Consider the following 18,509-nt stretch of genomic DNA (forward strand, 5'->3'; position numbering starts at 1 on the left):
TTGCTGCCCCCTTGCGCCTGTCTGGGAGCCTGTTTACCTTGATCTTTTGTGTCCCACATCTCTGACTCTCTCCGTCCCTCCCTCCCTCCCAGATGTTGGCTGTCTTTCCCTGGGCACGCCTCCCTGTCGGTGTCCTGCATTGGTCTTTCTGTTCCTGTCTCTGAGTCCCTGCCCCCCTCGCTCTGTCTGTCTCTGCCTCTCTCTCCCTCCTTTTCTCTCTCTTGGCATTTCTGTCTGTGTCTCCGTTCATCCTTCTGTCTTTCTGGCTCTCCATCTGTCACTACCTCTCTTTATATCTTTACGTCTCCATGATTCTTTGTCACTGTGTATCTTCCCGACTCTCCCTTCCCCCTGCCCCTCCGCGTACTTCTCCTTCCTCCCCTTTCGCTCTCGTGGACACTTGCCCGGTTGGTGGAGAGGTTAACCACCACACTGGTGACTGGGCCAGCACAAATGGAGAGCTTCTGCAGGCAGCACTTTCTTGGCTGTGCACTTAGGTGAAGCCCTCAGACCCTCCTGTCTGCCCCCCAGCCCACCCCCCATTTACCCTGTAGTGCGCCCACCGTGGGATGAAATCAGGTTCCCACCAGACACGCACTGGCCGCTCATCAAAAGCCAAAGGGACGGGAGCTGTCCGTTCAGCACCACAGCCCGCCCTCTGGCCTTGCAGGGTGAGTGCCCACAGCCAGTGTCCACACTACCCAACCAGAAAAGGAGGTAAGCCTGCTGAGGCCCTGAGCCTTGTCAGGGAAGGGGAGATGCTCGCTCTCAGAATGGAAATAATTGAGCTCTTTGTGGTTGGTTCATAGCAAGCCAGGCCCCAAAGTAGACACATGGGTCTGATGTCTCACTGGCTCTCAAGAATCCTGTATGCCCAATACTGTCACCCCCACTCCACCAAGAGGACACTGGGCCCAGGTAGCTGGGTGACTTGTTCAAAGCTCCTCCAGGGCAACCCCAGGTGGTCTGTGTTCTTTCCACCACTGCAGTAGGTCCCAGACTTGGGGGCTCAGACCCATGCACCTGCCTCCCTGGCTGGAGAAGCTAGTATAGGTCTCTAGAGAGATACTCCACGGAGAGCGACTCTGGCTTCCATGAAAGAGCATGCATAGTTACCCACAGCATTCTTCCAAGGGGCAGACAGGTTGGACAAGAAACTCTCTGATGAAATTTCACTCAAGATAATGTTTTTAAATTGATTTCACGTAAAACTGGGGAAAGTGCTTGTGTAGAAACAGGACACAGGACAGAAGTGACTAGGCCCTGTCTGAGAGAACAGCTTGCTGTGAGCGGGGTCCTCCAACAACCAATGCAGAGAATGATGTTATTTGATCTAAGTGTCCTGATGACCCAGACTCTTCCGGAGAGAGCCCGAGAAGTTGTGACGGGAGCACAGAGGAATCCTGAGCAAGAAGCAGGGAGAGCCTTTGGGGTCTTGGAGGAGACGCAGGGCGAAGACACATGACTTGGTCATTGGCTCAGGAGTGTGGGAGGGAGGGCCAGGTAGGGGTGGGCCTCAAAGGGGATTTTGGCCTGACTTGTCGATTTTGCTTTTTCACAAGCAGAATCTACTCGCGTATTACTTATGTCATTAAAAGTTAACTTTAGAAAGGAGGCTGAGGGGTACCTCCCAGAATGTGTGCTTGGGAGTTAGAGGAGGCAGGACCAGGCAGAGCGGCTCTCCAGGAACAGCAGAGCAGGAGATATTTGGACCCTTGCAGAGGCTGGGGAGGTAGCCAGGCCTGTGCTCAGAAGGGAAGGTGGGGCAGGGAGTGAGAGGGAGTCTGGTCAGGGGCCTAGCTGGGTCCTGGGAGAGGCCAGGGAGGAGGGGCCTCAGTCTAACCCTGCCAGCACCCACCACTCTGGCAATAGACACCAGCCCCCTACCCTGACCTTTCAGAGAGTCCTTTCTCAGCCCCTGTTAAAACCTCTGAAAGAGTTTACCTTACAGGCCAGGAACCTGGGGCCTCACAGCTGCTCAAGGCCCTCTCTGCCTCAAGCCTGAGATTTTCCCAGGAAAAGGGTTGCAAATTAATAACAGAGGAATTTTACAGACAAATGCCAGGGGCTCCCTTCCAGGCAGCTGTCACCTCAGCCTGGAGGGGGGCTGGTGGCAATTCAGGGGCAGGAGGGGGAGCTTGGGCAGGTGTGAGTGTAGGCAGGTGAGAGGGGAGAGGGCTGGGGGCTCAAGACTGAGGTCAGAGTCTCCGAGGTCATGGCTCTGCCCAGGGGACAAGGGTCCAACTGGGAAGTGAAGGACTATGTCCCGCGGCTGCAAACAGGGATGCAGCTTGGCGTCTGGTGGTCGTGGAGATCCCCTGGGTTGGTGGCCTATGAGGACCTTCCTTCTCAGAAGACCCTTCCTCAAGAAGCCCAGTGGGAAGGGGCAAATCCCCAGGAGGGGGCTTGGGAGTGAGGCCTGCGCTGTCGTCTGGTTGCAAGTCAGAGGGGACGGCATGGTGGGTGGGGAACCGGCAAGTTTGGAGACAGTGAGCAGGGGGCAGCCTGCACCGGGGTTGGAGATCAGGGCTGGGCCCAGCCACATGCAAGACGGGAGGGTACGCCTGTATTTTCAGAGCCGGAGGGGCTTAAAGTTCCTCTCATTGCAGAGCGAAGAGGTGGAGGCCCAGACCTCTCCACAGACATAGCTCCAGCCAGGAAGTGGGGCCTCGAGGCACGCCCTCCCTTTTCTCTCCTCACCAGGACCCTCTCTTCCGTCCCCATCACTGACTTAAGAAAGTCATTAAAAACAAATCTCCACCGTGAACTGGATTGCTTTGATCCCCCTTCATAGTAAATGTTACACATGCAAGAGTGCATATTGGCCTGTTGGATGATTACATCTCAGAAGAGCAAGAGTTAGAAGGCACCAGGTCAGCCTAGGGCACCTGGTGACAACAGTAATCGTGCCCAAGGGGGATGGGGTGGGCACACCACGCCCTTCCTCCGAACTGACTCTCAAGACCAGCCAGCCCAGGCAGACACCCTCATCAGCCTCATTTCTACAGAGGAGAAGGAGGTGCAGAGAGGGCAAGTGGCACCCCCAAAGTCACACAGCATGCCAGGATGGCAGCCCTGTCATGAGCCCAGGCCTCTGCACTTTCCTGTTGGGAGCCTCATGGTGGGTGGGTGGGGGGTCTTCCAGAACTAGGAGGGAAGGGGGCCCACAGATTCCCGCTCACCCTAAAAGGGCCCTGGAGGCTGCTGCTAACTGCCTCCTGACAGATAGAGCTTGTTGCCACCCAGGCGGCCCCTCTCTCACTTGTCAGAGTCTCCTCCCTCAGTGTCGGGAGCCCAGCATGGCAGGAGTTGACAGCAGCATTCACCTTTCTCTGGGAAAGGTGGCTGCAACAGTCACACTGCCTGGCGTGGACTGGGCACTCACCTCTTGCCAGGCCCCGGGGCCAAGCACTGTTTCCTGAAATAGCTCATTCAACCCTCAGAACAAGCCTAGGGGAGGTGCTGTCACTATCACGGTCACCCCGATGGGGAGATTGAGCCCTTGAGCGGCGAGGTAGCAGGTGCAAGGCCTTGCAGCTTGCCAGAGTTGCATAAGGGGATGAACATGAGCGAGTCTACAAGAGTGCCTGAAGAGCTGAGCACCTGGGAAGGACACCAAGACGCAGTGTCCTCAGAACGCGGCCCACCAGGAGGCACTCAAGGGCGAGGCAGGGGCAAAGCTTTCCAATCTATGCACGAAGATGAGGCTAAGAGCAATCCTGCAGCGGCCACAGACCAGAGTAGAGGTGACACTTCAAGGCCACTAAGGCACGAAAGTCTGCTCCAATCAAAGATGTGTTTTCAGAGAGAAGCCATAGCTGGTTCACTTACACCAATTTTGGCCATAGTTATCGGCGCTGTCACGTAGCCACTTCTGGGCCAGACCTCTCTCCTATCAAACTGTTATGGCCGGGAGAAGCTGCAGGGGAGCACAGGTGTGTGTACACACGGGCTGCACTCTATAGAGGGCAGTGCTGATGACAGAACATGAAAGGCCCAGCGCCATGTGATGTCAGCTATGAGCAGTTCTTCAGCTGGTACTGCAGTATGTCTTTGCTGGCCATGCTGGACAAAACTGACCAATGGCACTCATGGTCTCCTTCTTTCTTTTTTCTTTAAAAAAAAATTTTTTTTTTTGGCTGCTTTGGGTCTTTGCTGTTGCACGCAGGCTTTCTCTAGTTGCTGCGAGTAAGGGCCACTCTTCGTTGCAGTGCACAGGCTTCTCATCATTGCGGTGGCTTCTCTTGTTGCAGAGCACGGGCTCTAGGCACGCGGGCTTCAGTAGTTGTGGCATGTGGGCTCAGTAGTTGTGGCGCACGGGCTTAGTTGCTCCGCGGCATGTGGGATCTTCCCGGACCAGGGATCGAACCCGTGTCTCCTGCACCGGCAGGTGGATTCTTAACCACTGTGCCACCAGGGAAGTCCCATGGTCTCCTTCTTGACACCAGGGGTAACTTGGACACCCAGAACAATCCTGGGAAAAAGCATGGGTCAGCAGTGCCCCAAAGTCTGGCCAAGAAGAGGGTCTGGTGCCAGGAAACTCTGAGGTCGGAGGATCTGGGCCCAAGCCCTGATGGCCATCGATGGTGTGGCTTCGTCTGCGTCCCTCCAGCGCCTAACCTCAGTCTGCTCATGTCAGAAGGATGAGAAGGAGGCCTGTGCAGGGGTTTTACCAACGAGGTGAAAACCTGATAAATGCTCTCAGAAGTGGCTGCCCACTGTCCCCCAGCTCAGGCACAGATGGTGAATGAGGACGCACAGACCTGCCCCAGTGTGGGACTGGGGCCGCACTGGCCACCCTCACCTGCTGGTCCCAGTATCTCTGGGGATGTCAGGGAGAGGGCAGGGGGCGTATGAAGTCCAGATGGATAAGACCCCCAGATGGATGTGGTGGGGGGGTGGTCAGTGACGCACGTGGTCCCCTGCCAGGCTCCTGCAGAAGTTACTGGGGGCCAGAACCGCCGGCCCTGAGGGGCGGGGGTCAGGGCATTGCACACGTGGGTGGGCGGAGCTCTGGCGCCTCAGACAGAAGCGGGCGCTGCGGACAGAGTCGAACTAGCTGGGGAGAGGGGATTGCAGAGAGCCGCCCCCAGGGCGGACGGAAGGGTGGGCGAGGTGACGGGGTGGAGGTGGGGGCCGCCCGCCCGCCTAGCCATCTCGGGCACCGAGTGCAAAGGTGAAGCCGGTCCTGGGAAAGCCAGACTGGGCAGAGCGTTCCTGAGGAGAGCGACCCCCGTGTCCTTGCCCCGGGGGTCGCCTGGCAGCACTCCCGCGTCCAGTATGTGACCCGCGTTTCCCGCCTCGCCCGGTGCCCGCCCCTCCGCGGCAGCTCCGCGCCTGCTGCAGGCCCGGGAGGAGAGGGTCGTTGCCGTTGAGGGCGGTGGGTCTGCAGCTGGGGAGGTGGAGCGGCGGGGGCGGGAGGGGCAGACGCCCCCATCCTAGAAAGGCTCGGAAACAGCGGCAGCCCATCCCCCATCCAAACCCGCAGCGTAAAGGGCGGTGGCTTTTTCGACCGGGGCGGGTGGCACCGTGTCACAGAGGGTGGTCCCGAGCCCGCAGCGGCGAGGGGAGGGGCGGCGACGCGAGGTGCGGGCGCGGCTCGGCTCAGGTTTCCGTTTCCCGTCTTCTCGCAGCGCCCCCTCCCGTCCCCCGGCCCCTCTGTTGGCGCAGGGAGAGCCCGGGCCCCGCCCGCCCCGGGCTGGGACTCCTGCAAAGGGTCCCGCGCTCCTCCCTCTGACCCCCGAGAAGGCGCGGTCCGACCCGGGTCTGGGGTCCCCGGGCGCCTCCAGGGACCCTGCCCGCATCCCGCGAGCGCGCCCACCCACCCATGGGTCTCGGAGCCATCCTGAGGCAGTCGCTCCCGGCTTGGCACAGCAGCGCTCCCCGCACCGATGCCCCCACCCCGAGCGGAGCCCCTGCTCTGCGGCCCAAGTCCGTTAGGCTGGCGCCGCAATCCCCGCCTTATGGGCACCGGGTCTCCCCACCCGGCGGCCCTGAACCCCGTCTCCTGCGGGTTCCGCCCGGAGAGCGCCCGCGCCCTTGCAGAGCGTGGGGTCCGAGATGGGAAAACACTCCGTAATCGGCCCAGCGGTGGGCGAGGCCAGACAATAGCCTCTGCTCAGATCCGCCGCCCCAGGACTCCCGATGCCCCGGTGCCTACCGGACACGGTGCTGGCCATGGTGCTGGCGGCGGTGGGGTTGCGGAGGCCGGAGAGGCGCGGGCGGTGGCTGGAGCTGCAGTCGGCGAATGCTGCAGTGTCGGGGAGGGGAGGGGGCAAGGGAGGGCAGGAGGCGGGAGCAGCGGGGAGAGGGAGGGAGGGGGAGAGAGAGAGAGAGAGAGAGAGAAAGCGCCTGGCTGTTGCACGGGCTGCAGCCGTCAGAGGGAGGGGATGATGGGAGGGGAGAGATCAGCCTGGGACGCAGAGCTGAGCGCTGCAACCCGTTGCCCATCCTCCCACCGCTCACCACTTGGAGCTGGTGCCCCCCCAACCTGGCTTTGTGCACTCCCCGGGGGGATGGGGGAAACAGCCCCCAATTCCCCAGGGTGGGTGCAGCAGGAGACGATGGGCCTCAACATCAGAGTGGGGTAGGAGAGCTCTTCACTGAGGCCAGTGGAGGCTGGGAGGTGCCTTCTGTGCGCCCAGGCTTGTGCTGAGGGCTAAGCGAGTCATGGATGGTGAGGGTGGGGGCTGGTCTGGAAGGCCTCCAGGGGCATCCGAGAGCAGCTCCTGAGGCAGAGAAGAGGGTAAATTGATGTGAAGAGGCCTAGAACAAAGGCTTTGGAGCGAGACGGAGACTGGAGCCAATCCCAGCTCTGACATCTACTTGCTGTGTGACTGAGGGTGAGTTTCTGACCTCTCTGGGCCTCCATTTCTCGGGTGTGAGATGAGACAATGGTGTCAGTGCCCAGGTGGTGTAGGAGAGATGTGCACACTTGGTGGCGTCCTGCCCCTCCCCCTGCCAGACTCAGGGGTTTGGTTGATACCCCCAAAGGCAGAGCTGTTCCCGCAGTGACCATGTCACCTCTTTGGTGGTGGGGATGGGAAGTCAGGCAGATGGAGCATCATTCCCGTTTTAGGAATGGAGCCACTGAGGCCAAGAGAAGTGCTGACTCCACAAGCAATGAAGTCCTAGAGCCAGAGCTAGATCTCTGGGAAACCTCGGGAACACACAGAGAGATGAGGAGGACCCAGGACCTCTGTGTGCACACACAGCAAGCATGTGACTGGTTAACATCTGTCCTGTGGTCCACATGGGGTCTGGTCCACCGTGGGAGTCCCACAGAGCCTGGCAGAGCAGACACTCAGTGCGAGTTGGTTGACTTGCTCGAGATCGCAGTGCCTGCTGAGTGGGCTTGCTATGGCCAGCCTTCTTCTCCCCTTCTGCTCACCTCTCAGGACTCAGTACCACAGTATTTACGTGTTATAATTAATAGGAGCCTGGGCAGGAGTCCCTATGCACAATGTGTGACCAGGGTCCTCAGCTCCCTTTCTGGCCCAGGAGTTTGCCAAGTCTCTGGGTCCTGGACTTCCCTTCCTTGGACTTTTGTGGGGGAAATGCCATTACTCTCAGAAGATGGGGGGTGTGGAGGTGAAGAGTGGGACTCCTGGCTCTGGGACTTGCTGCCGTCTTCAGGAAATCTACTAACCACCCACCCCGTGCTTCCTTTCCTCACCTGTAAGGAGTGGGTCATAAAAGCACTTATCTCAGGGGTCGTTGGAAGGACAACCGTGTTAATGCCTGCATGGATGGTACTGAAATGTGTGCCTAGTGAGCATTCAGCAAGTGTGTGGCCGGGTCTCCTCTTCTCCAAGCTCCCTGCTGAGATAGACACTCTACTGTCCCCTCACTGGAATAAGTGGCTGTGTGTGGATGCCAGTGTGCGCCAGGGGCTTCCCCAAGCATGATCTCACACACATCAGCCTAGACACTCATGTGGCATTAAGGTGCCATCAGTGGGAAAACATCTGGACATTAAACAGCCCACGAGACCCTCTAAAATCAGCCTTGCCACCTGACTGTGGGCTGTCACTTCAGCGTCAGTTTCTTCCTGGTGCTCTTTGAGGCATGCTGGGGTCACCTAGACAAACACTTCTTTTTTTTTAATATTTATTTATTTGGTTGCGCTGGGTCTTAGTTGCGGCTCATGGGCTCCTTAGTTGTGGAATGTGAACTCTTAGTTGCAGCATGCATGTGGGTTCTAGTTACCTGGATCAGGGATGGAACCTGGGCCCCCTGCATTGGGATTGCAGAGTCTCAACCACTGCGGCACCAGGGACGTCCATAGACAAACACTTCTGACCACACAGAGCTGTGCAGACCCCTGGAACCTCCCTGTTGACTGCCAGCTGGTGCTGGGTGCTGGGGGTTCAAAGGTCCCGCCCTGACCGGTGGGGGACATTGACCGGAAAAGCGGCTGGACCTAGAGGACAGTAAGGAGAGGAACTGGTGAGGCTCTCAGGAGCCGAGTCACGGGCAAGGGGCAGCCATTTGTGAAATTTAAGGAGAGTGATCAGCTCAGACTCGAGTCTTTAAAAGACCTCTGGGTCTTTTGAGAAAAGGGAAGCCACAGGAAACCTGTTAGAAGGCTTGTGCTGTTGTCCGGGCAGTTGTCCAAGGGGGCTTGGCCCGGGGGGAAGTGGAATGGAGACCCTGGTGGGGAGGGAGGAGACGGCGGGACCCCAGGTTCGTGCCCGCGGGCGAGGAGGTGCCGGTCACCGGGCTCAGGGTCAACTGAAGGGGCGGGTGGGACGTGGAACGCTGCGCGCCAGCAGAGCGCGGACCCCGAGGGAGGGGACCAGTTTCCGGCCGGAGCACTGCGCAGCGGACCGGAATTGGGGGCGGAAGTGCAGCGCGTTCACGGATGACTGCGCGCCTCAGCCCGCAAGGTCGGACCGGCTGCCTGCTGAGGACGCGGTGGTGGTGAGTCGGACGGACAGGGGCGAAGTCCTGGAGATCCCGGTCGTGGAAGGCTCCCCGCCGAGACCCTGGCACTGGAACCTGTGCCCAAGCGGGGGCTTCCGCAACTGCAACTCCCGGCAGGCCCCGCGCAGCCCTCGGGCCGCGCGCTGGCGATTTTGGCGCGCTGCATTGTGGGGCGCGTAGTGCCCGGCTCCGCGCTCGTGGAGGGCGCCGGGTCCGCGGGAAGGGCGGCCCGGCGGGGTTTAGGAGCGCGGGTTGTTAGTCCGAGTGTCCATGCGAAACCAGGCCTCGGGGGGCTGAGTGGTTTGCTGGGCGCCGCACGGATTCGCGTCCCAGATCAGAGCAGCACACGTGCTCTTTCGCTGCCCACCTGGGAGGGATGGGGCTGGTCCGTGGAGCGGAGAGTTGGGAGCCGCAGGGGCGGGGGGTCCCGACCGGCCCAGGCTGGGGGCGCTCCGCTGGAAACTGGCCCCTCAAGCTTTGGCGGAGGTCAATGCAGTGTTATTGCGGGTGGAGCACGGTGGAGCTGCCTGGGGCGGGAGAACAAGACAGGGCCGACACTTCTCTGAGCTCCTTGTGACAGGATGTCACAGGCTCGCCTTCGGACCTGTCTGCGGAGGCACTGCCTGAGGGGGCTGGTGAAGTGGCTTGGCGCTCGGGAAAGGGTCGCTACAAACAGTCTTGTTATTGCAGTCTCTGCCATAGGGGCTCCCGTGGAGAACGTGTCCCAGCGGCACAGGCTGGCATAACTTACCTGGAGCGTCTGAGACCCTGAGATGTTCGGAGAGGGGTTTGTCTCGCAGACCCACACAGCCTGCGTTTCAGCCAGCTTCTGTGTCCGCCCGAGACAGAGAGTAGGCCAGTATGCCCAAGATAACCCTGAATGGTGTGACAGTGGATTTCCCTTTCCAGCCATACAAATGCCAAGAGGAGTACATGAGCAAGGTCTTGGAGTGTCTGCAGAAGGTGAGGCTGCAGACTGAGGGGCTTGTACCCGGGGGATGGGTCAGAGTGGGTAGAGCCTCAGTAAGACCCAATATACACGCACTGTCTTTACACCGGCCAGGTCCTCCTGGTGAAGCTACCCTTCTGGACGTGGGAGTCGACCATAAATAGGGCTCATGTTTTAGCTGGGGTAGGAGAGATGCTAAACAAGTAAACAAAAAGGATAATTCTAGACCGTGAGGAGTGCTGTAAAGAAAAGACATAAGGTGATAGACTTCAGAGCGCCTTGGGGGGGCCTCTCTGCGCAGGTGGAATGTGAGTGAGGCCAAGCGATGAGGGCGTCTAGCTGAGGGCCTGGAGGAAGTATTTGCACACAGAGGGACAGGTGGCGCCCAGCCCTCATTAGGGGAGGTCGTTAAACCTCAGGGGGTGCAGCCTGCTTTCTGCTGGGTTTCTGGGCACGCCCTCTTGTACCTGCCCAAGCCCCCAGCCCTTGAGGGCTGCCTCTGTAGCTGGGCCCATGTTCCCACTCCTGCGGCAGCTGGGGGCAGCTTTGCAGACATGGCTGTGTCGGCCCAGGTTTCCACTCGGGCTACCGGCCGAGAGCTATGTGGACTGTCAGGCTCCATGCAGGTAGTGTAACTGCTTGGATCCAGAATCAGAGTCAAACTCCCATTCCGGGGCTTGACCGAATTCGTCATCTTCCTGTTTACATTAGGCTGAAAAGTACCGTGGTATCTTGGGTAATGCTCTGTAAATTGTTTGCTAATGAGACCTGGTTTGAGAGTGGAGAGGTCCTGCGGCATTTTACGTCCCCCGCTGAGTGGGGGCAGAGCTGCCCCAGGGGCTGCAGGGCTTGTCTCAGGTGGGCTGTGTGGCCTGCGGAGCCTGCCCCTGCTCCCCCGTGACCCTGTTCCCCACCCCATTTAGAAAGTGAACGGCGTTCTGGAGAGCCCCACGGGCACGGGGAAGACGCTGTGTCTCCTCTGCAGCACGCTGGCCTGGCGGGAGCAGCTCCGAGACGCTGTCTCTGCCCGCAAGATTGCCGAGAGGGTGTCAGGGGAGCTCTTCCTTGACCGCGCCTTGGCGTCCTGGGGGAACGCTGCCCTGGAAGGAGATGTCCCAGGTGCTGCCCCTTCTTGCCCTTCTCCTGGTCCCGGGCTGGGAGGCGGGGAAGGAAGGGGGGTTGTAGCTGCCACGTCATTTCTCGCCATCCTGGCTGTAAACCTAGGGTCAGAGCCTTATGGCCAAATGAGGACCCTGCAGAGACCCACTGCACTCCTTCCTGTAGCGAGTATTGGGCATCGATGCTTAGCTGTCCCCGGGCCGAGTTAGCTGAGTGCCCCGGGTTAACTGCACACGTGGGCCGTGACCTGTCCTGTTCCCTTGTGCCGGGCAGTGTGCTACGCGGACGTCCCAAAGATCATTTACGCCTCCAGGACCCACTCGCAGCTCACTCAGGTCATCAGTGAGCTCCGGAACACCTCCTACCGGTAGGTCAGGCGGCGTCCACCCCTGCCTTGGGGTCACGGGGGTGTTCTGCCTGGACCCCACCCTGGGGTCGCGCCGTGCTCTGGCTGTGGGGCTGCCGCCCTGAGCTCCTCGCAGCCATCAGGGTGTCAGCTGTGGGCGTGGGTCAGGGCAGCTGCGCAGGGGAGGCCCTGCCCCGTGTTGGAGCCCCCAGCAGTGCTGCAGGAGGGTTGGTGTCCCCTCCCCGCCGACCTCCCACGAGAGGGAGGATGCAGGTGGCAAGGTCTCCCCGAGGCCTGCCCCAGTCTCTCGGCCTCGCCCTGGACGCTGACTCAGAGCAGGCCGTGCCACGGTGAAAGCCCCTCTCGAGCCTGGGGCGGACTTCCGCCCCAGCCACTCCCTCTGGCTGCCCGGGCGTGTGAGCCAAGCTTCCCTGGGCTCCCGGTGCAGCCCACGTGGCTCCTGCCGCTGGACAGCACTGGGGCCCCCGCCCTCTGATCCTTGGGCCCCCCAACCGTCTCCTCCACCAGGCCCCGAGTGTGTGTGCTGGGCTCCCGGGAACAGCTGTGTATCCATCCTGAGGTGAAGAAGCAGGAGAGTAACCACATGCAGGTGGGCTCCTGGGGCTCCCAGCCCGGCCTTGGTGGGTCTGCTGCTGTTGCGTGGGTGCTGCCCCTGGGGGACGGAGAGGTAAAGAGCTGGCGGGGGTGGAGCTGGCAGGGGGTGCCTGGCTGGGGCAGGGCTCGGCCGTCACACGAGCCCAGACCTCATGTTCACCCAGGTCCACTTGTGCCGCAAGAAGGTGGCAAGTCGCTCCTGTCACTTCTACAACAACGTGGAAGGTGAGAAGGCTCGAGGTGGTGCGTCCTGCCCACGGAGAGCTGCAGGGGGCGTGGAGTCTGGGCGCCTCTGAGGGCTGGGCTCAGCGGCTTCCTGGGCTGCTGGCTGCTGCCCCTCAGCGCCCCGCTCTGGGCTGTCGAGGTGCCTGAGCTCTGTCTCCTGACGACCAGCATTGGCGTGCGTGCAGAGGAGCTCACGCGGTGGGGCTGAGGAAGGGCCTGAACCGTGCCAACAGCATGCTTTGTGCAGAGTGCGTGCTCCCTTCTGGAGGGCTGGAAATCGGGCGCCTGCCAGTCAGGGGTGCCCCCCTGGGCGCTGGGTCTCTGGAGAGCATTTCACTCGTGGTCTCAGCTGTTCTGGGGGAGTCGGCCAGGGAGGGGGTGCTGGAAGCTCCTCCACGTGTCTTTCCCTTTGCTGATTCTGTGGTGCATCCTGTCACTGCCGCCTGTAACTCGGCGGGTGTGACGTGCCCTGAGCCCCTGGGGTCCTCCTAGTGACTCCTCCAGCCTCATCCAGAAACGGATGAGAGTGGAAAGCGCAGTGTTTGTGACAACGGCCAGCCCAGGTGCGGCGTGGTTGTGTGACCGCAGGTGCCCAGGGCCCTGTGAAGGGGACCCTTTGTCTCCTGTCACTGACTTTCTTGGGGCCCAGAGTGGAGGGGCGGCACTGGTGCCCTTGCCTCCGAATTCCTGCTTTTCCGCCCGTGGCTGCCCTTTGTGTCTGTCAGGACTTCTGGAGCCGGAGGTGATGGCAGAGAGGCTTCTCTGTGGTGTGGCCTGGGGGCGGGGTCACGCTCCTGTGGGGTCAGGGTTCCCTCTGTTTCCTGCCTCAGGGTTGGGACTCAGACCCTGCAGTGAGCCGGGCCCCAGAGAGTTCCCATCGGTGATTCGCAGGGCACCAGCGGGCCAGGCCTGTGCTAGGCAGTGGGTCAGGACAGCAGGACGGTCCCAGAGGCCTGAGCTGGGAGTCCCAGCGCCCTTGGAGAGAGGGAGGGGGGTTGCCTGATGCGGACTTGGGCTCTGGCGGGCCGGCTGTGGGTAGGGCTGCACGGCTTGGCCTCTGGGGTGATGACCCAGGGTCCCAGGCTCATTCCTCACTGCCTTCCCCTTGGCGGTGTCCCTTGGTCTGGTGGCGCCGAGGACCCGCAGGACAGCAGTGAAGTGTAAGGCTGAGGATGGCCTGTGGCAGCTGTCGTGGCCCCGGGCTGGAGACTGCTGGCCGCCAGCTCTGCTGTCCCGTCGGCGTCAGGCCTGTGGGTGTCGGGTCGCCTGAAGGCTGCTCTCTTGTCCTCGTCCCCCCGCTGCTTGGCCCTCTGCCCTCAGTCCTGCCTTCCCACGGGCCCTGGTGTCAGGCCCGTGATGCTCGACGGAGCCGTCCCCCCTTTGCTGCACTGTGGCTGCCTCCCCTGTCCTTGTCCCTGGCAAAGGGGGTTCCAGGTGTCCTGTTGGCCACAGGCCAGAGCCGTTAGGGTGTGAACCGCTCCAGCCACCTTTCCACAGCAGCTTGGAGTGGCCAGCTTGCCCACTCTGCTGGATCAGCCCTCACCTGCAGGGTCCTGTCCCTCACCTGCAGCACTCCTCACCTCATCTGGAGGGTCCTTGAGGAGGGAGGGGCCAGGAGGCCAGGAGACGGGTGGGAGCTGGGGGGAGCTTCCCATCCACGGTGGAGGCACCCTTGGAGCTGCTGCGTGTTGGGCCCCTGGCTGCAGGCCCCTCCCCGCTGCCCCAGGCCCTGTGTGGCAGAGCAGGGGCTGTCCCAGCTGGCCTGCTGGCTCCGGCCTCTCTGTCCCCTCCCCAGTCCCTGCCCCTGCTCTGCTGTACTCTTTCTGCCTGTTCATCGAGGGCATCCACTCACCATAAACCGGTGCCCCCCCGGCTGTCTCAGCCTCCTTTGCCAGCTGATGCACGGGATGCAGTGGGGTGTCTCCAGCAGGTGCCCAGGCCTTGGAGGGGGAGAGGAGTGGGCAGAGACCCCAGGAGGGGTCTGAGAGGCGTGCAGAGCGGAGCCCTGCCTGGCTGCGTCCCGCGGGGAGCAAGCAGTGTGGCCCGGCCAGGCCCCTCCCTCCTCTCCACTGTCCCTTCCTCTTCACTGCCCGCTCTTCCTCGCCCCCCCTCCCCAGCCCCCCTCGCCCCAGGTAGGTGACTGAGCTGTGGGGCCGGCCTGCTGCAGAGCGTGCCGATTGGCTGGTCTGTTGCTATGGTGCTGCTGAGCGGATGGCTCTTCTTCCTTCCCCTGCCTGCTGCCTGGTGGGGGCACCCTAGGGGCGGTCACTGCAGAGGGCCTGTGTGTTCTGGTCTGTGCAGTTAAGGGCTGGGCCTGGTACCTGCCCCAGTGGAACTGGGAGCCGGGGACCTGTGTCCACATGGGGCTGCCCTGAGACTCGGGGTGCTTATTAGAGGAGACCTTTGCTCCCATCTGCTGGGACAGGCCTGGGTGTCGCTGGGTTATAGTACTTGCCTGGCCGATTCCTACGGGCCCAACTGGGGGGCCTGTGTCCCTTCTTGAGGCCCGTCCCGCCCAGGGACACACAGCCAGCAGGGAGTGGGGCCTGTCTGGGCTGCATCCTGAGGAAGGGGCCCCAGGGCTGCAGGGCCTCAGGTGGGCTCTGCGCCTCCCGCCCGGGCAGCACAGGCAGTGACAGCAAGTTGTTTCTGCTGCTGGCCGTGTGGAGCCTGGCTTCCTTAAGAGGGAGACTCTGGGCTTGTTCTTGGGGGGGTGCGGTGAAGCGAGAGGAAGGGACTTGCTGCCAGACTGAAGCCTGATTGCAGGGCAGGTGCCCCGGGGCTCATGGGAGCCGCCCCGGCCTGGAGAGGGTCTGGTGGTGACAGGCTGAGGGCCGGCCCCCACCCCACCCCACCCTGGGGTCTCCTCTTGGTGTTCAGCCTCAGGCCTGCATCTGCCCAAGGCACAGAGCAGGGCTCCCTTGGGACTCGCTTTAGGCTTGGCGCCCTCCCCAGGGGCTGCCTGTTGCCAGGAGCCATTCCATCCCGGGTGCCTCCCGCGGTCTGGGTACTCTGGACCAGAGAGCCTGTGTTTACGCCCGCCCGTGTCCCCAGAGAAGAGCCTGGAGCCGGAGCTGGCCAGCCGCATCCTGGACATCGAGGACCTGGTCAGCAGCGGGACGAGGCACAGGTAACCTGCCAGGGCTAGGCTCCCTCCACGCGCACAGGCAGGCACGTTTCTCTCCTGAAGCATCGGAAGAAATGAGACGCTCCTTCCCAGCCCCCAGCCCCCTTCCCCCGCCCACTGGGCCTTTGGTCCTGGGACATCCAGCTCGTCCTCCACCTGACACTGCCCCTCCTCTCTGAAGCTGGCTACGACCTTGTAGCTTCAGGCCTCCAGTCGGGTGACACATGCCCGACTGCCCTGCTTCTCACCATCTCATCCACCTGCCCAGGATCAGGCTTGGTCTTTTTGTTTTTGTGGATTTTTAAATGAGTGACCCACTCACACGGTTGAAAACTGATGGCGTGAGGGGTGGCCGGCAAGCCTTCCCGCTGCCCCAGGCCGTGGCTCTCTCGCGCCCCGGGGAACCCTCCCAGCCTGCACTGTGTCCCAGCACCTCCTCTCCCTCCAGAGTGTGCCCCTACTACCTGTCTCGGAACCTGAAGCAGCAGGCCGACATCATCTTCATGCCCTACAACTACCTGCTGGACGCCAAGGTGAGGCCTCGGCCTGCGTAGCTGACGGTGCCTGACGGCAGGGCATGTCCCAGGCTCAGGAGGGGCCGGCGGAGCCCGTGCTGGGATCAGACCTTCGCTCGGAGCCAGCGCTCGGAGCCACAGCCCCTCACCAGCCCGAGGCTGTGACTTGTTCTGAGCTCTGGGAGTGTGTGGCCTGGTAGGAGTGAGGGGACCCCGCGCGGCCGGGGTCCCTGTCCCTCTCTCCAGCTGGACCCCACGAGACCGCCTGGGAGCATCGGCCCCAGCCTGGCGTCCTCCTCTCTTGCTGTAGAGCCGCCGTGCATATGGCATCGACCTGAAAGGGGCGGTCGTCGTCTTTGACGAAGCTCACAACGTGGTGAGTGTCTGGGTGGCCTTCCTGACACCCCCTTCCTCCAGCCCACTTTCTTGTGCACAACAGCTGGGCCTTTCTGTCCAGACCCCCGCGTCCCACCGTCAGGACCAAGCAAAACTGGGCAAGGTGGGCTGCCGACCTGTGCCTGCCATTTGCACGCAAGACCCCCAGACCCTTCCTGCCATCTCATTCCTTCTCTTCCCTTTTGTCCCTGGTGGCTGCCTCCCTGCTGCCTGCCCGCCCTGCCCCTCCTGTCCTGTGGCCTGTGTCAGGGCCCAAGGACCGTGTCTCCAGGAGTGGTGGACCTTGACCAGAGCACTGGAGGAAGGCCACCTGGGGAGCCTGGAGGGGTCCACAAGAGCCTGGCATCCTCAGCCTCACGGGGTTCCAGGCGGTTGTTGGCGTGGGGACGGTGGGCCCATGGGCCAGACTCGGCTTTCGAGAGAAGCTAGAAGCTAGAGTTTAGCGGGAAATTTTCTAACTATAAAATGTAGGCAGCTCAAGTAAAATTGTTTTCAAACACTGTCTGGGCCAGACATCCATCTCTGGGCCAGTTTGAGACCCGGCCTTGAGAACACAAGGGGCCTCTTGCTTCCCCTCCCTCTGCCCCCCGTCACCTCTGCCTCATCGAGCCCCGTGACGGGTGTGCTCGGGATCACAGGAGAAGATGTGTGAGGAGGCCGCGTCCTTCGACCTGACGCCCCACGACGTGGCTTCGGGACTGGACGTGATAGGCCAGGTGCTGGAGGAGCAGGCCAAGGTGGCGCGGCAGGCACTCCACCCGGAGTTCAGCGCGGACTCGGCCAGCTCAGGTGCGCTCGCGGGCAGGGACCGCAGCCCAGACGAGGGGCCAGTCTGCCCAGGGCCCTTCTTTCAAGTCTGCCTCAGGGGCAGCGCCAGCCTCTGTAAGAGTCTTCTTGGCCTCACAGATGAACGTGGGGAGGTGGGTACCGCCCAACCTGTCAGCACTCTCTCAAGTCCTTTTCACCGTTTCCCCGGGGGTGTGAACTTGCCTCTGCTGCATAGAAGTGAAAACGAAGGGTGTCAGCCGTAATGACGTTTTGTGAGGACCCGCAAGCGTCGTCCACAGGAACGGCGCTCAGCGAGTCGTATCCTGCATTTCCCTTTTGCAGCAGTGGTTGCAGCGTGCGTAGAAATACTTGGTGGACGCGGTTGGTTTGTCCAGACGTTCTGCGTGGCCGTTGTCAGTGTTAGGAATCCACCTTTTGCTCGCCAGACCACTTTGTAGCAAGCGTTCCTACTGTCGAGTTGCTGCAGGTTCATAGCATTTGCGCCCGGTCCTTTGGACGTCACCCACGTCCCGTCGTGTCCTTCACACGAGTGTGGGGCGGGGCGTGAACAGCCTCAGCTTCCCGGTCCCTGTACAGTCACACACATGGGCAGACTCCAGAGGGCGCAGAGGCCCCTTCTCCCGCCAGGCCACCTGCTTCGGCCCCCTCTGCGAGGGTCTCCGGGCCTCCTTTGACGCACTCACAGGCTGTGTTGGGGGAGAGAAGATTTGTAAACGGCTTTGTGTGTTTAGCACAGAAGTTCTCAAACGTGTTGGCCTCAGGACCCTTTATGTCTTAAACTTTACGTTCTTTTTTTTTTTTTTGCCGTACGCGGGCCTCTCACTGCTGTGGCCTCTCCTGTTGCGGAGCACAGGCTCTGGACGTGCAGGCTCAGCGGCCGTGGCTCACGGGCTTAGTTGCTCCACGGCATGTGGGGTCTTCCTGGACCGGGGCACGAACCCGTGTCCCCTGCATGAGCAGGCGGACTCTCAACCACTGCGCCACCAGGGAAGCCCAAACTTTACGTTCTTGAAACATACTGAGCTTTGTTTATGTGAGTTACGTCTATGGATAATAAGCGTATTAGAAGGAAAAACTAAATAACAAACTGTTACATGGCAATTTCCTAGGGCTGCCTTAACGAAGTACCACAAGCTGGGAGGCTTCAACAACAGAAGTTTATCCTCTCAGTTCTGGGGCTAGATGTCCACGTGTTGGGTGTCAGCCGGGGTGGCTCCTTCTGTGAGTTCCCGGGGCATGTGCTCCAGGCCTCTCTGTCCCAGCTCTGGCAACTACTGGCAGACCTGGGCTTGTAGACGCCTCACTCCAGTCTCACTCCCATCTTCACATGGTGTCCTCTCTCATAGGGACGCCTGTCACTGGTTGAGGGCCCAACCCAGTTCTCTAGGACCTCATCCTAACTGACCATATCTGCAAATAAGGTCACATTCACAGGGGTCAGGGTTTAGGATTTGAACATAGCTTTCTGGAGGACACGATTCAATCCATGACATGTTAACATAA

General features: G+C 61.2%; 1 protein-coding gene across 6 annotated transcripts in view; it reads left to right on the forward strand.

Moving 5' to 3' along the window:
• Positions 1-8,861: 8,861 nt before the first annotated feature.
• The window catches only part of RTEL1 (regulator of telomere elongation helicase 1), a 28,421-nt gene continuing 18,773 nt past the window's right edge, over positions 8,862-18,509 (forward strand). For 5 of the 6 annotated variants that reach the window (XM_082670908.1, XM_082670912.1, XM_082670910.1 and 2 more), the window contains exons 1-10: positions 8,862-8,922; positions 9,616-9,888; positions 10,798-10,993; positions 11,267-11,360; positions 11,868-11,949; positions 12,119-12,179; positions 15,234-15,309; positions 15,755-15,839; positions 16,132-16,197; positions 16,856-17,006. In XM_082670908.1, coding sequence (XP_082527034.1) covers positions 9,787-9,888; positions 10,798-10,993; positions 11,267-11,360; positions 11,868-11,949; positions 12,119-12,179; positions 15,234-15,309; positions 15,755-15,839; positions 16,132-16,197; positions 16,856-17,006 — 913 coding nt within the window. In that variant the 5' untranslated portion in view covers positions 8,862-8,922; positions 9,616-9,786. Of the gene's footprint in view, positions 8,923-9,615; positions 9,889-10,797; positions 10,994-11,266; positions 11,361-11,867; positions 11,950-12,118; positions 12,180-15,233; positions 15,310-15,754; positions 15,840-16,131; positions 16,198-16,855; positions 17,007-18,509 lie in introns of those variants that run through there. The other variant, XM_082670913.1, reaches the window with a different exon arrangement.

Source organism: Grampus griseus, assembly GCF_964374135.1.
Source record: "Grampus griseus genome assembly, chromosome: 14".
NCBI classification, from domain to species: domain Eukaryota; kingdom Metazoa; phylum Chordata; class Mammalia; order Artiodactyla; family Delphinidae; genus Grampus; species Grampus griseus.